Here is a 17,556-nt window from a genome sequence, read left to right on the forward strand (position 1 = left end):
GAACTGACCAAAGGACATTTTTTCTAAAGAAAGGAAAAATTCTAAAAGTAATGTCCCAGGTCTCCTGAACACTAGAAAGAAATGAAGAACACCAGGAGGCAAATGGAGAGGGACAAACAGCCTGATACGAGGTACAAGACCCAGATAAGGCAAATTCTGCAACAGGTAGACACACAAGTTGACGCAGATGGTGGGACAAAAGCAAATAGTTGATCTATGAAAACATGACTACTTTGAACACTTGAGTATATGCTCAACTTTGAGCTTTCACAACTAATGAGGTGCTCAGCTCTACTTAGGCAGATACAGTCTGAAGACTGAGAAAGTGATTAATCAAGTACTTCAAGCACTTGTGTCTTTGCAGGAAGAGAGTTTATCAAGGAAATCAGAAAGTCAGTGTAGGCAAGAAGAAAACAGCTGAAAGTCTCAGAGAAGGAGATCAGGAAGTCTGTAATTTCATCTGCAGAAGATAACCATGTTTAACCAAGAACTATGCTGTTCTAAAGGTCAAAAACAGAGGGCCACAAAATAAAGGCTGCACAATACAGTTTATCTGGGAATGAAAGAAACTGAAAAAGAAAACAGATGAATAATACAGTTTGGTCTTCCTGGAAGATGTGTCACTGACCTCAGTATAAAGGAGAGAATTGGGGTCAGCCTACATGACATAACATTGAACATGAAACAATAACTGGAATTTAAAGTCAGGGAAAGCCAAATTAAATAAAGCGCTTTGAAAATTATAGTGAGGGCTATTACCCATTTAAACCAACTGTCAAAAGAAATAGCAAAATCCCCATCTCTTGACATTTTAATATAAAGACCAGAAATCTTTCTGAAAGATTTACATAAGTCAAAACAAGATATTAGGTTTAATAATGGAACATATGACATTTAACAGCTTTATTTAGTGGCCAGACAATATGATCTATTATTACTCTCTGCCCTTAAAACCAAATACTGTTCCCCCTGCTCAGTTTACAAAGGATAGAGAGGTTGGAGCAAACTGAGTAAAGGCACTGGCTGTGCTGCCCTCTCCTTCACGCGGGACTGACCTTATTGGAGCATCTACTGAGATTAAACAAGAGAAGAAAACTCTTTGATCTGAGGCAAGGACTAAGCTTGTAAACAGCCAGATTACAGCATCCCAATCATTTGGAAAGCCAGCTTTAATCAATTGAGGTGAAAGGCTGGACAAGAAAATAATAAGGCATTTTCTAAAAAAANAAACCAAACCAAAACCATACCAAGGGAAAAAGCCTTGAGGCTAGTTATAAAGGAAGCCAAAGCATTTTCCCCTAAATGGAAAGGGCCTTTAGTTGTTAGTTTGGTAGCAACCTTGCAGGATGCTTAAACATTTTCACATTTTGGATTGCAAAAACAAAATTGCAAGATCAAAAAAAACCCCAAACTTCAGGACTGATTCACAGACACTCCAGTTGAAAAACCTGTCCCAGAACCTCCCCACTCTGACAGAGATCTTTTCCCAGTCACCATTCACACTTGTTTTTTCATATGCCAGCAATTCTTTAACATCTTTTTCCTCCTATTTACTATTTATAAACAATCACTTCCCCAACTCAGCATTTGCTTTCAGCTAAACAATCCAAGTTATTCTAATTTCCTCTCACTTGATAAGTCCCCCACACCTTCAGTCATTTTGAGAGTCTGTTTTTGCTGTTATTTCAGCCTGAGTTCATCCTTTTGAAGATGCATGAGCAGAATTATAAATCAAACCTTACACAAGGTGTCCTGGGTAGCACCACTAATACGTACTTATCTCTACCAAAAACACTTTGCCTGATGCACCCCTCACCGTACCGTTCTCTCCCACGGCTGCACCATGGTGGCAATCAATCCTACTGTGGGCAACAAACACTCTCCGACTCTTTGTTCTGACAAGTTCCCAGCTTATAACAAAGTTTCTGTTTTGATTTCCAACTACACGACAGATTTCTTTCCCATTTCTAATAGCCCATTCTTTGATGTTACCCAAATCCTGTGCAAACTCCTGAATCTCTTCCATATTGACGATGCCAACAATCTTTGGGCCATCAAGAGCAACGGTTTTGTTGGCCCATTTCTTGGCCAAGATCCTTAATTCAAATAACAGCAACGAAAAGGTGGAGCAACTGCTGCTAGAGGCAGACACTTCAATTACCTCCCCCTTTAGGCCAGCTCTTCACTTTTCACACTGCCACAGGTCATCTCTTCTGGCCCCCTTCTGCCAATGCCAATGCCTTGTCCACTTTACATTCCCCACTAGACCCCATCTTCTTCCGTATAAACTTTATATAGCACATACTTAACCAGATAGGAAATCTAATCACATTTCCACCACCCAGCAAAATCGGTCATAAAAGACATATAGTGAGTCTGCATAGTAGCCTTTGTTTAAAGTGGTGCATTTTTCCAATTAGTCATTTACATCAAGTCTTAATTTTTTTTTATCCAGTGTTTGGTCTAAAGCTTTTCAGACTATAGCCCAGAAGTGAGTATAAATCAGTCTTGTCATTGCCTGGATCACTCTTCCTTTCTGCTTCAAAACAAGCAGGCATTATAGTTAACTTTCCAGCAATCAGGCTGACAGATATATTTGAAGTGCTAGTATAAAAGCATCAAACATTTAACATCACAGGGGAAAAGCCATATTACACCCATCAATGCAGTAGTTCAGGCTCAAATCCTGAAAAAAGTTTTGTCTAAGCAAGCCCGGATGGCAGCCAGAGCACGTGCACAGCTGAAGGACAGGAAGACTCAGAACTGCATCTGAGAACCACATGCAGTAAGTACTGGTGCTTTCATCAATTTATTGATTCACTGGAAACAAAATGTGTTATCTAAGCGATGTCAAAACTGATGCAAGAGAAGGATAAAAAACCTCAAATTTCCTCAAGAAATTTGCTTCCTTTGGTAGCAAATGAGACTGTCAGCAATTCTTTGCAGCCAGATGTTAAATGTTTGGTTTACATACGTTAAAGAAACATCTTCAGCCCTACAAAGAATCATCTTAAAACATGAATTACCAATGAAACGTGAAAAACAAAATCCCCCTTCAACTGCAAGAGACGGCATTTGATTTTCTGCAAGTTTTTGGCCATGAAGCTGATGAGAACTCTGTGTGGGGATAACTGGCAGCTTTATGGCAGCTGTTTTGTTTCACTGAGGGAATAGGAATGCTTTTACTACCAAATAAATTGTAATGGATTACTTTTTTGGCTCTAAAAGTTCAAGGGAAAAAACTTTCAATCTTCCATGGAGACAGAATTTCACTCTCTATAGTGCTCCTTCAGTACAAAGCTGTAAATTGCTGTTGTTCTTGATTTGCAGCCTCCTCGTATTTTCCTAGCAGAGGTGGAGACCCCTCCACAGGCTCGTGGAGTGGGGTTAGTAACTCTTCAGAGATCCCACAGAAGTAGGTCACTAACCGCAGGTGGAAAGTTGCTAGTTTAGATTAACGGTGAACAAGTAAACTAGAGACCACCTAGAACATTTATCTCCAGGTTCACTTTCCACCATTCTGAATTGCAATTTTTTGTCTTGCTTTTTAAAGCATGTAGGGATGAAGGACATCTTAAACAGCAGCACAGCAAAGGCCAAAACAGCCGCTAGCTGAACTCCAATCTGCCTTAAAAACAGTTCTGCCTGCGTTCAAAGAAACAAGCTCCCTCAAGATAGGGAATATAATTACGTCCTGCTGCACACTTCCATCATCACAAAAGCAAATAACACAATGGACACTTCGCATGTTGGACTTCGGCAAAAGACGTTTATTATTATTGTCGTGTTGCTGCGGTACCTCCTCTGCTCTGCCCACAGTGGTGGCATAAAAGCTGTTACCATATTGTAGCTGATGATGCCGGTGTACAAATCAAAATCCATCTTAATTTCAAACTCCATTAGAAACACAGGAAAAAAGATCAACATTCACGAAATGTAAAGGGAAAAATGGTACGGAAAGAATTTTTTTTTTTATTATTTTTCAAGCTTCCAAGACGGTATTACAAACAACAGAGAGCAAAGTAAAGCTAGAAATGAAATACTTGACAGCATCTGTTTAAAAATTACAGCTAAGAAACCTAATAAAAGTTGAATAAACAGTTACTAGAAATAAAAATTTTTACACATATGATATTTGTCTGGGATTTTTATTTCTTTAAAATAATTCATACAAATGGTTACAGTCACAAACATGATTTTAACCAAAAATATTGCTAGCCTACCACATTACCAGGAAGGAATCAATGTAGGCAATGAAATGCTGCTACTTTTCAGTAGTCTAGTGCCTTTTTCGCATACCACCAATAATATATACTTTAACTGGTGACAAAAAGCACAATGCTCGTTTATACAAAACCTTTTTTTCCTCAAAATCTCTTTGCAAGGTTGTCTTCATTTTGAAATAAGGGAATTCATGCCAAAATCAGGAGAAACTGCTTTTCTTTTGTTTACTAAATTATTCTAAAAAATAAGACAAGCAGGTAGAAAAAACAATGCACTGTGTGGCGTAGAAAGAAAAATGGGAAAAATTCATTGTCCTGAGAAGTTTGCCAACTGCCTCATTTTTGGGCATGTTTTAAAATATAAAAGAAAGGATTTTTAATCTCAAAATTGGTTTGCTGAATGCCTCCCTTATGTTTTTCCTTGTTGACAGCTAAGCAAACAAACCCTTTTTAATGTTCTAAAAACTGTACACAGACAAGTACATTCATGATATAATTAACTACTAACTTCTCTTGCTTAACAAAGAACCCATAGGACACAGAAACAGTGAATCAGTCCACTGGACAGGGACAAACTACAATTTATACGGAGGAAAAAATGTTTCCAAATCTTCTTTTTGTCTCCCACCTTTTCCTTTTATATTGTATATTGGACCAGTTTCTAAAACAATAGTCGTCTCCTCCTGTAAGTTCATGGTTTTGCCTTTAATCAAAATCCAGGGTTTTGTTTTGTGTTTTTTTTCCACACGCTGAAGTTGAGATCTCCAATGCTGGGAATGCTGTTTTCTTAGGCTACAATTGGTCGCTTGGGTGGTCTCTATCAGCTTCTGGTTTGACAGTTTGGCCAGGGGAAGGAGCATGGGGCGGGTGGGCTACAGCAGGGAGGCCGTGTGATAAAGACATTGGGTTGGGGACTATTCCTTCTACTGCTGTAGGTATGCCAGTTGGAGCCACACTTACAACACCTGGGGGATACCTGCTGAGAGAAGGAAATAAGAACATGTGTTAAAACCAGGAGATGGCTGACAGGAAAGCCCGGCCTTGCTTCCGAGAACTACAGAGATGTCTGTTTTATTTTCAGACCAGATGTGTTAGTATGGCTCAAGATGAGATACCATATGCAGATGCTGTTAAATAAAGCAATAGATGCTGTATTTTATCCAAATGAGAAATAAAGATTTGCTAGCTTTTTCAGATTTAATAGCACAAGTGACAACACCACAACAGAAACAACCTGGAAGTGCTGCTCCTCTCTGAAAGTACGATCCTGAACTACCTCGACAAGAAGTAATTCAGGTTAGGTGTGCACAAGAAGTATCTATCCTCCATGATTTTTCCTCATTTTACCCTTTGGGGATTTTTTTTTTCCCTCCTTCTTTCTCATGTGGAAATTTTGTGCTGGTTTGCAAAAAATATTTCTTTAAAATAATCTTGCAGTTGTAGTCCCCTAGGAGAGCAACCACATCCACACACTCTTAAGATGACAAATTCAAGCCTATTACACCTGAGTAGTTTTTTCCACTCCAAAATTGCCACAGTACTTGTCTGAAAGAGGATCAGTATTTGTTACACAGAGAACAAATGCTTTAGGCAGACTGCTAGAAAAAGATACAAACTCAAGCAACTGTGCACGGTTTTAAAGATTTGTTACTCTTCCCAGATGAACGCCAAAGCCTAAATATTTTAGGAATTTAGCTAAAAAATCACCCTGTGATTCAACTTGATTTTATGATGGCTCTGATATTACCAGGATAAAAAACCTTGCAAATCTATTGTTTGCAGTCCCCAAGTTCAGATGAGATTGATGAACACTGGTATTTCATGGTGCTGATATATATAAACAACAGCTACACATGAATGCTTTTACAAAAATATGCTTTCTCTTTAGCCAAGTACCTCAGTACCGATTTGCAAGTGATCTCATACTGGCCATCTGCATCGACCCTCTGGTCCCCTGCCCCATGCCATCGCAGAGCTGCATACTCATCCTTTGTTCTCTTCTGCTGCATTCTCCTTACTCAAGTGCCTTAGCGAGAGAGTTACCCATTTTATAAGTCTGAACACACATGACTACTACTTACTCACTGTGGCGTTTGCTACCCTATTATTTATTTAAAATTAAATGGGAGGAACCACACTTGTAGTCTAGTCAAGCTTTTTCAAGTGTCACAATATTCGGCAGCTGATTTTCTGGTCACCAGTGTCTCCCACACTGAATGCCTCAGGGAATTTCACACCATTTCAATAGCAGCTTTTCTAAAATAATGTACGTTTGCGTTGCTCATCCTAAGTTCCCTCAAGCAGCTAGAAAATCAGGGTAGAATTTATCTAGAACAGCAAGGAAACTCACAGGAAGAAAAGCAGCTTCCACCACAGAAGCATCACAGGAATTGCCTTTCACAAACACCCTGCCATCATGGCTATCTGATACGACACAACGAAGATGAAGACACTGTACATCCTGGAAAAGATTCCTACAGATCATAACACTGACTGCAATTTGGGATGAATAACCAATGTGCGAAAGACCACACGATCCGTAGGGCAAAAAGCTTCATTCCCAGGGTACAACCCAAGGAACTCTGCACATATTTATGGCGTTTCTTACGCTAATTTCTTCTCCAGAGAGGTGCCTTAAAATTAATTTGCAGTTGCTAATGGAATTAGTTGCTTGTTTCAGTACTTCAATTTGAATCTTATTAATCAAATTTGCTTTAATTCCTATGAATACTGTCCGACTGGGTATTGTTGTATTTATTCAAATCTGATTTTCAAATGGCTTATCTATTACCCTGGGTATTTGGTGGGGGAAAAAAACAAAAAACAGGAAATGACTAAAACTTCCGTTTAAAAGATGAGCCTCTTGCACATAGCAACTGTTTCTAACAAGGAATCTCTAGTTTCTAACGACATCATCCCCACGCATCAAAATACTTGAGCTAGCACAAATCAAGGAGATACCAAATTCTACAACCGTGTTTCCCCCATGAAGAAATTCAGAGCCTCCCCTTTTGAAAACGGCTGATCCTAGGTCAGGGGCATTAACAGTTATCTTATAGGCAGAGTAAGCAGTTCAGACTAAACACCTGTAATTCTGATTTGACTCTAGGCACTCTCTCTGTATATATAGAATAATCCCCTTGGACATTAGGCTGTAACTTTTCTAACTGGGATTTTGTCCACCAGCACCTCTCCTCAGAAATACGCTTCCTAAAGACCTCTGGTAACATCCAGAAGCCCTACAATTGTTTTGGTTGTCCTAAAGCTACAGAGTTACAATAGCCAAAATAGTGATAACATACCCCTCTACAGAAGCTGCATTTTGCTTGACAACTCTCATCTCCTAACCCTATTTTGCCATGCTCTTTTGATATTTCTGCCCACTTTTAATTTAATCATCTGTGTTGTTCAAACCTCTGTTATCTCTGAAAGGAGGGCACATAAATTCAGCAGCCTCTACATGGGCATTTCTATCCTACGTAACTTTCCTTTATGTTGCTATTTATTTCTTCTCCTATTCTTAATCAGCAAATATATTTCCTCCAGCACTTCATAAAGCTGCTCTCAATCTTCCACCTCTGGGAGCAGTCAAAACACCTGCCAGATAAAATGTCCATTTAATTAAACTTTTGCAAAAGCAAAAGCGAGAGATCAGCTACATCTCCTCTGCTACTTCATACTCTTCCTTCCCCTTTCCCCATTTAGTATCACTTTATAAAGAAAACTACAGTAGCACTCTTAACTGGGACTTAAAAGCAACTTTAATTTCCATGTTAGTCTCCCACATTATTATTTTATTTATACTACAGAAGCACTTTGAACTCACTATGTTTGGCACTGCACACGAAACTGAGTCTGTCTCAAAGAGTTTACAATTTAAACAAGTGCTGCATCTTAGGTACCAGGAGGAGTCTGAAAATCACTGATAAAGTACCTTAATATGAAATAATTTGTGAATGGTTACCATTATCTGACTACGTGGATTCTACTCTCATCCAAGTACCTCTTAGGTACCTGGATACTCTCATCTTGTACCTGCTAGAAGGCAGAAAGATGTGTCAACATTTCTATAAATTGCATAATCACTGTTTACCGGCTGTCAAATGTCACTGTGCCTATGTACCAGCCTCCCCTGCACTCTGTGACATAGGAAATGGCAGGGTGTTTACTTAACAAGCAGCTCAGGAGCAAGTACACAGTAATAACACATAAGCAGCATATGCATTGCTGCTTCACCAAGACCATTACATATAGTTCCTTCTCAGCAATATCATTAATCTTTACTCAAGGGATCCATCCTGTTTGCTTGACCTTTTCTGTTGATACGGTGTCTTGCATTTTGCATAGTAAATGGTTTTGTTTTCCACAGAACACAATGATATTCAGACGATCTGGATTATAGCTGCTGATGAATGCTCAGTGTTCTTTGCTTGTGATAACATCTGATAATTTAGGCGTTCTGTCCTTTATTAAAATTCAAGTAAATGATATATACAGAATTGTTAGTTTTAGTTCACCAAAAGAGCTATTTGCATTTTTTAACATATAAACTATTATCCCAGGTCTTATCTCCTAACACAATTACATGAAGATGATACAGCTATTAGCACATCTGAAACACTGCACTTCCTGTGAAAGAGTCCAGAACGCAACTAGTTGAATATAATCTTGTAATGCAAAAAGAAGACAGACAAATTTGTTTTGAAAAATCAATTCAAGTTCTGTAGTTAAGACAGAACGGAATTTAGCACATGCAAACACTGCTTCTGAAATTGATTCCTTCATAAAGTCTATGCTTCAAGTTCCATACATTTTATATTGCACAGAAGTAACAACCGCTCTTACCAGCGCTCAAACACTATTTTATTACCCCTCAGAAAAGAAGCTTTTTATGTTTGTGGTATGATTCTACATTCTCTTTTGAAATTGCCCCACTGAGTTTTATTTTGCTTTTGAAAAAAGTTGTGAAGTCAAAATTTAACTTGTGATTAATTTTCTCTATTGAAAAGATGACTGAAACAATGTCTAAGAAGGCATTTAGTTCCATGCTCCTGTTGCTCAAATTAAATATGAAAGGTCTTTGGCTTGTAATTAAACATTAACTCCCAAAATGTTCCTAAGTTAAAATCCATTTTGAGTTGAGAGACTGGCTTCTGCCAGACTTGTGACCCCAAAAATGAGAACAAACAACTGAATTTTATATTTGGGCAAGCAACCCTGCTCTCAACTGCCATGGCACAGCTGTAGTTATTACCCCCAGCTCAGAAACACCTGCCATTGTAAGTCTCAACAGTATTCAGCTACACCCTCAGTGGTCCAAACTCAAGTCAATGAAACTACATGATGTGTGGAAAAGAGTATGTGTTTGAACTTTCCATTTAAGCAAGCAAAAACAGCCTTCTTGATACTTAGGGCTATTGATACTTTTTCCATAAATAAACATCTTGAGCTGATCTGAGATATATGTACGTTGATCAAATCAAAGTTGGGATTTTTCTTTAATGTGCTTACGGCTACTGATAAGGAGATTGTGGTGAAGGGTGGTGACCCTCCCCACTGTCGTCTCTCCATCGCTTTCTGACCAAAGTGTTGGAACTTTTTGTGACATTAGAGCTTTGCTTCACTTCCCAGCATAGCACAGCTGGGTTCTCATATGGAAGAATGCAGAAAGAATTCCCACAGCCATTAAAAGTATGGGATAGTCCTCCTACAGAAGGATGAAGATAAGAAAGATGKATGAAGAATGAGAATGGAAACATTAGGAGAAAAAAGTAAAAGAGAAATAGTGAAAGTAATGCACTGTCCCTTCCCTCAAGGCACTGCCTTTCAGCAGCAGCTTACAGCTTTCTCAGCCACTTTCATCCTACTTATGGAGTAAACTCCATACTGGAAGATAAAATTGCAGATGTTTTTCATAAATAAAAATAGTGTGAAGCTGACTATGAGGAAAAATGTACTGCTAGGAGAGCTGCTAGGAATAAAAGGACAGAGAAAGATTATCAAGCAAATAAAGTAATTAAGGAATATACATACTTGACTGGTCAGTGAAAAAGCTGACTCTGCTTTCACAGTTGATCAAGAATACCTTAAGTCCCTCAAATGCTTTATAAGGAACATTCTAAAAATTATATGCAAAATTTAGAAAATACTACTTTAAATATATTTTCATGATCACCACAAGCTATTCCACCGTATTCATTACTAATTTTATGTTCTCTCATGTGTCTGAAGGCCACCAAAACACATAACAGTAGTTTATTATTACTGTAAGTTGTTCTGCAGGCAACTATCATTACCTTCAGCAAAAAGAACATAAACTTCCACTGCACTCACTGCAGATGACCAGCATGTTTTGTCGGAATATATAAAAAACATTGTTCAGGTATTACTATTACTAACCACAAAAAAAGATAAGGAAAGGAAACTTACTGACACACTGCGTGACTGATTTCAGAAAGCAGTGAAGTAAGATTTTTCTCATGAATGCAACAATTATAAAAGCAATGTACTTGGGGCCTAATCCAAAACCGGTTCATTTATTAACAGGAAGGTCTTTTCTTTATGCTGGAATACTTACCTCTGAATTAAGGAGATATTGCTTTTACATCTGCAGCATGCTTACCTGTACGCAGCACCATTAAGCTCTGGATGAACAACTGCGGGATCCATGCTGGCCCAATGCGTAGCTGCAGTCAAATGATCTTTGTTAACGCAGTTTTTCAGACTGTCTGGAATACGACCTAGGATGAAGTGAGGGAAAGGGAGGGGAAATGCAAAAAAATTTCATATGCTATATGCTCTGAATGCATATGTATTAAAATAGTTATAAACATCTGCATATATAAACAGTACGTAAAATCACACTATAAGCTCATTTTTAGTCCTCACTGTTCCCCTTTTGTCTGGGACTTGGCTACTAATACTTAAAATGCTCTGCATAGTTTTTATTTCTCTGTCGCTCTAATTATCTTTTATAACCAGGATCTGAATAAAACCATAATCACTAAGATTCATCCTTTCCCAGAAGCTAAAGCTTGAATATACAGCATGGTTTCCACTCAAATTCAGTAACACAGACTCCTGCTCTCTAACTTCACTTTTCTCCTTTTTCCCCCATGTATAATAGTAATAATAACAATGATAATAAAAAATCTGTGGAAAATCTGGGATAACATGAGTATGACTGAGATTTTTTTCCTGCCCTCCTGATCTTACACTTCTTTATCTCAACTGCTCTTTAAATTTATTTACTATAATGTATAAATCCTCAACCATTTCCTTCTTTTCTAAGCAAAAATGAAAATACATCAGAAAACTTCCCTCTTCAGTTCTTCACTACCTTTACCTAATGTCATTCAATCCCTAAAGTACAATTTTAGTTTAAGGCACAGATACTGGAAAATCTGTCAACCCAATTCAAAACATACTGGACAAGCCTCTGTCTTCCATGAAACTATGTCCAGCCCTGTAAAAAATGACATGAACAGATATGATCCGTATTTCCTCTATGGCAACTGGAATATTTCTGCCTACCTCAATGGGAGATCAACTGGATCCTATGTTTTTTCTGACATTTGTTTTAATGCATTCTTTCTGAAATTTAATTTTAGTGTGCAAACACAGAGGTGGGAAGAGCCAAGTTTGAGTTAAGCTCCACTACTGTTGGCAATAATATCCCAGAAACCCTTTCAAAAACTGACCATGCTCCATCATTAAGGTATTTAATAGCTTTGTCTCCATTCTCCTCCTAGAAATTTGATTAAAAATTTGATTTCATTTGACTACTCTTTGCCCGCGCTTTCTGTTCATCAGCCTAGCTATGATGGGGTTGTAAAAAAAAAAAAAAAAAAGTGTCTTTTCACTGAATTGCTTTTTTCTAGTGGGATGCTATCAAATACTTGTGCCTCCATGGCTTGTGCTTAGGTCACCTGAACTTCTCACATCCTATGCAGAAAGGGCTTCTTAGTTCCAAAATCAGACAAGACAAGGTACATGCCCCAGTACCGGTGAATTCCCACTGCTCTCCTGATTGGAAACCATCTTATACTTTCTAGCCTTAATATATATCCATTTAATCCTCTGCCAAAATCGCCCTCTAATTTACATAGTACCTTTCTTTTTCTGGTGTTTATCCTCCTCAGGAATTTTTCGATTGCAATCATGTCTTCCTTCCTGCCCCTCTCAGTCTTCATTTTGCTAATCTCTGTAAGGAATGTTCTACTAGTCTCCTCTCATAAAATATTACTTTAATGTAAACATATTTCATAATGATCTTTTCACTTGCCATGTTCACCCTCCCTTTTCTTCTATCACTGTTTTCAGCGGTCATGTTTATTTAATATTTTGAATGTTCTGATATTTAATCTTCTCCTGTTTTCATTTTATACAGCAGAACCTCATTGGCATTTTTTTCCACAGCAAAACATCTTAACATCTTTATCTTCAGATGGTAGTCATATTACTCAAGCATGCATTCATTTATCGTGCACCTTTTTCCAATTAGCTTCTCCCTCTCCACCCCTTCTCTTTTCTGTTCCCCCTATGGTGTTCACAGATTCAGTTTCATCCCACACTTCCTCTATCTTTCCTACATTTGTTCCACTGCAATTCAACGTCTTTCTCACCTCCCTAATGTTGGCCTCAATTTGATCTTACACCAAACCATGTGCAAACACTGAAGTGATGACAGCTTTAATACAAATCAATGATTTAGAACTCCAATAGCACAATCGCCCACTTTAAGAAAACAGGTCCGTCTTCCCATGCACATGTGTGTGGGCTACTGCACAACACTTAACATAAAACTAGCTCCATGCAGCTGACTCTTACTCAGTTTTCAGATCTTAGGCTTTTAATGCTTACTTGCCCATCAATCATTGCCCAAGTAGGTACGGTACAGTGGCTTGTGCAATCTTTCCCAGAGCTATTTGGGAGCATTTAACAGTTATGCAACAACTTCATGAAGGTACTATTACAGTCCTTTGGGAGTATACCCACAAAAACCAGTTTCAGCTACGGGATGGTCAGATTCCTTAGGTTACCTCTAAAATGGAGAGAAATCGGCCCATAAAGGGCAAATCAAATTTTAGAGGTGCCCTTAATCACCACCCAGACTTACAGAGCCATCTTCTTTCTGCACAGGCTATAAATGAAACTAAATTGTCTAGCCTCTCTAGGCAAAGGATTTGGGAAAGGCTACCGGTAGTGCTTTTTGTACAGCAGAGCAACGTGTTGGCACTGAACCACCCTCAAGGTGACACAGATGGCTCTGCATGTCTGTAAAGCATTCAGTCTATATTGCCAAGGGGAAAACAGCAAAGTCCTACTAAAGAGAGAACATTAGTGCTTAATGAGTCATTTTCCAGTATGAAAATTCTTCCTTTTATTTTAGGCTACAAGGGATTCAAACCAAAGCCAAATGGCCCACACTTCTCATTTTATTTATTAGCATTGCATGTTCAAGACATAACTGTTTTTTCTTTTGTAAACAGTTTACAATTATATGGCAGTTATACAACAAAGAGACTTCACCCTTTACAATGCCAGACTTCTTTAGCAATGCTTTAAAGAGAGAACCATCTTCTAAAATAGAGTAGCTCCCAACAAATACTGAAAACTTTGGTTTGAATTAAGAGTGAGTTGTGGCAATAAGAGCGCTACCAGGAACTATGTGAAATTTTAGGTAATGTTTTCTCCCTGAATATTACAGCCTTAAAACACTGAAATCCCAGTCCCTCTTCTAAGACAAATTTGAATGAACTCTGGAAAATAGAAAGGAGCTGAAATAAAGGAAAAAAATATAGGAAACAGCACTGCTTATGGTGAGTATGAGGGGGCATCTAGGAAAAGCTATAGAAGATACCAGCAGTTTCTGGCTCAACTGCAGTAAAACACATCAAAAGGATAGTATTTACAAGAAACAAAAAGGGAAGATTTTTTTTACACATCAGTATATTTCTGTTATATAGAAAATACTTCTTTTCCACTAGCTGACTTTTCCTGATAACTGCAATGGACCCCCCAAATTATCTATTCCAGTGGTGGGAAAAGACTTATCAGGTATTTGCTAGTTTTGATATTGCAGTATTAGAAGTGGTAAACAAAACCTAAGTTTGGTCATTTTCAACATCTTCCAACAGTGAAGAATAAAAATGTTTGTTAAAATGAAATAAGCAGTGAAGGAGGCAATAGTGTGCGTCAGTACCTGTGATCGCCCTTCGGATCTCTCGCGCTGCTTCCTCCCGCATCTCAATTGAGGCTTGTTCGCTATACCAGGCTGCATGTGGGGTACAGATCAGGTTTGGTGCATCCTTCAAGGGGCCCTGACTAAAGCTAAATGAAAATTTAAAACAAGATCAAATGACAAAAAATATTTGGGGGCAGAGGGATCCAGAGGGATTTGTACATACATTCAAATTAATTTCTTCAACAGAAAGGAACTGTACCAATATTCCTCATTGGATTTGTTTTTAATTGTCAGTTAATTTAATATACTACTCATGGCATAATAAAGTAACAATGATCTCTCATAGACTCGAAAGGTAGCACCTAAGTAAAGTAGCACTAGTAGCAACATTAGCTTCTGTCCAATGCACTTTTTGCTAACTACAGCCACTGCCACTCCAGTTCTGGTGCAGAAATGCATAAAGCGAGACCCAAATCAATTCAGGATGCCACTTTATTTGGTCCATTACATCACAGTTTTATTTCATTAGCAAACAAATCTTGGCTTTCTAAAGAGTCACTGTCAAAGTGACATTTAGTTAAATAAAGAAAATGAGTTACAATTATTTCCCAGTAAGAAGCGTGTCCATGAGCACCCTCAACATTTTGTGATACCTAGTTATGTTTTCCTGTCATTTTTAACTAATTTTTCATTCCTGTTGCAGTACAGAAATTCCACAGAAATAAGGAAATTTACTTGATGGATTGATTTTCAGAGGAAGCAATAAATCTATGTGAAAGTGCTATCATACAAACAGAGTTAGGAAACTGAAAATAGTGGAAACTTACTCCTCCTACCTATTTTCAGTTTTAATAATCTTACAGTCAATTGCAACAACAAGGGAACAAATACATTAAGACAAAAACGTGCCTTCAGAGTTGGTAATAATTCATATTTCATCCCTAGTTCAATAAAAGTCAGAATATCTAGCACACTCTTGGATAAGGAGTTGCATGCTGCCTTCAGACAGACATGGAGCACTGCAGCCAAAGGAAATTGTGGCTGCAATCCTGCAACTGAATCTCTGCAGATGGCATCTTCATGCAGTAAATGGGGCTTCCTATAGGTACAAGGGTCTGCTCGTGGAGAGCTCAACTGGGAAGCAGGTATGTAGCTGAAAGCCCCCTGAGCTGCTGAGACTCCAGCTTTGCCCAGCTCTACTGCACTGTAATGGCTACATTTAAAAGTAAACAAATGCAGGATCAGTGTAAATAATATTAAATATTGGCATTGTGTCTCCATAGACAAAAAAATTCCACCTCCAAGGATACTACTGCTGTTTTTTAAAGCTTTTATTTCCCCCTGTCTCAGCTGATACAAGAGACTTCCTTCTCTTTAGAGTCTTTTCAACCTACCCCAAAGTACTAAATCTGTTCCTCTTCAAAAGCTATGTGGGTTGTTCCAGTTAAAATTAAGACTTCTCCCTGCCCAGACTAAAAAACTGGGAAAGGCTTGTCACATACAAGCACGAAGCTACAGCAGTCTATTCTGACAGCTCTAGCTAAGAAGGCAGGGCCAAGGCTCAAGGACACATCAGAGAGGCCTATTTCTGATAGGAGTGTTTATATCATAATACCAATGCCACTTTGGGAATGGGATATTATTGCCTTAAACTGAACTTCCCGGTGGCATTCAGAAAACTCAGGCTACCAGCTCTGCTAATGACAGCAGAGTTATTACTCTCCAGATGAAGAGAAAGGGTGAAACAAAACAAAACCTGAACTCTGGTCACCTTCCTTATCTTTATGTATTTTGCAACTTGGTACATTTGTGGCTTTCCTGCAGAGGGTATCTGGGTGGAAAGTATGTCTTGTTCTTGCAGAAAGGTGTCAAAAAGCAGTTGTTTCTTGCACCAGTTCTGGGCCTTTCATCTTCTGGACGAGTCTGTTCAGACATGAACATTAGTTGCATCCAGAGTTTTGTCAATGACAAAGAGCACTCCTCTCAAAGCCGTGTGACACAAAGCCATGCCCACGATTTGAACCTGTGTCCCTGATATTTCTGCTGATTAAGCCCATTAGATTTTGATTTTATTTTTAAAAGGAATTAAATCTTGGATGTCACTTTTTTCACTTCTGACCACATGAACAAGCTTCATCTACATTTGCATTAGTCCAGTGCTGCACAGATTCATGTTGCTTTACTAAGGAGTATTTAGCTACCAAAGGACGGGAAAACTTATTTTCTTGTTGCTGTTGATTGCATCATGCACTACGACTTAAAACTAAGAAAGTGAACAAAATAAAAATAAAATAAAGGAAAAGCACCTGAATGGTTCTGACTCATGTACATCTAAGGCTGCCCCTCGTATCCTTCCTTCCTTCAGGGCCTGTGCAAGTGCTTTTTCGTCTACTAACCCACCTCGAGCTGTGTTGACCAGGAAAGCCCCTTGTCTCATCTAGGGAAAGTTAAAAACAAGAATGATGAAATAAAAATAAATGAAATAAAATCGTTGTGGCATTATCTTTTACTCAAAAGAAGCATCCATTACAACAAAGGCTATTCAGCTGATTTAACCTGTAACAGTTGTCTTCCCTTTCCATCGGAAAGTACCACAAAATGCGATGCTTCTAACATAAAATGCTATTTCACAGCACTTAATAACCTTTAGTTTCTTGTAAGCAGTGTCTTTTAATAGAAGCGTTGTTTCGTATATTGTGCAGAGACATGATCAAAAGATACAAATGTGCATATGAAACTGACAAATCATTTTACGCCTTTTTATTTCACTGTGAAATTGCATGAGACAGAAACTACAGTACATTCTGAAATTCATATTTTGTGGTTTAAAACTTTCACACAAATAAAAGCCTGCGTGAATTTTTCAGAAAAATCAATGCTTTTGGATTCCCAAACTCTCTTCCCTTTAGTTACCAAAATACAGTAGACCTATGTTTTATTTATTGCTGTTACTTCAGCTTCCTCCCTCCACGAGGAAGGCATGGAAATGAATTTGGTTGGGAATGCTGCGTGCCCTGGAGAGAAGCTGTGCTGTGCATTGTGCAGATTCGCATTGTAGAGAACACTGAGCGCAGAGAACTACAATATACCCTGATATATCCACAACATGAAAACAAAGTGGAGGTTTAAGTAAGAGAGATGGTACGG

The 17,556-nt window shown here is 38.3% G+C and overlaps 1 protein-coding gene across 13 annotated transcripts in view; it reads right to left on the bottom strand.

The window, feature by feature from the left end:
* Window positions 1-3,937: 3,937 nt before the first annotated feature.
* Window positions 3,938-17,556, bottom strand: part of CTBP1 (C-terminal binding protein 1) — a 254,568-nt gene continuing 240,949 nt past the window's right edge. For 11 of the 13 annotated variants that reach the window (XM_026064576.1, XM_026064587.1, XM_026064578.1 and 8 more), the window contains 4 exons: window positions 16,716-16,846; window positions 14,428-14,555; window positions 10,846-10,963; window positions 3,938-5,202 (listed from right to left, as the gene is read on the bottom strand). In XM_026064576.1, coding sequence (XP_025920361.1) covers window positions 5,016-5,202; window positions 10,846-10,963; window positions 14,428-14,555; window positions 16,716-16,846 — 564 coding nt within the window. In that variant the 3' untranslated portion in view covers window positions 3,938-5,015. Of the gene's footprint in view, window positions 5,203-10,845; window positions 10,964-12,334; window positions 12,427-14,427; window positions 14,556-16,715; window positions 16,847-17,556 lie in introns of those variants that run through there. The other 2 variants (XM_026064577.1, XM_026064588.1) reach the window with 2 other exon arrangements.

Source organism: Apteryx rowi, unplaced genomic scaffold (assembly GCF_003343035.1).
Source record: "Apteryx rowi isolate R43461 unplaced genomic scaffold, aptRow1 scaffold_22, whole genome shotgun sequence".
Classification (NCBI taxonomy): Eukaryota; Metazoa; Chordata; class Aves; order Apterygiformes; family Apterygidae; genus Apteryx; species Apteryx rowi.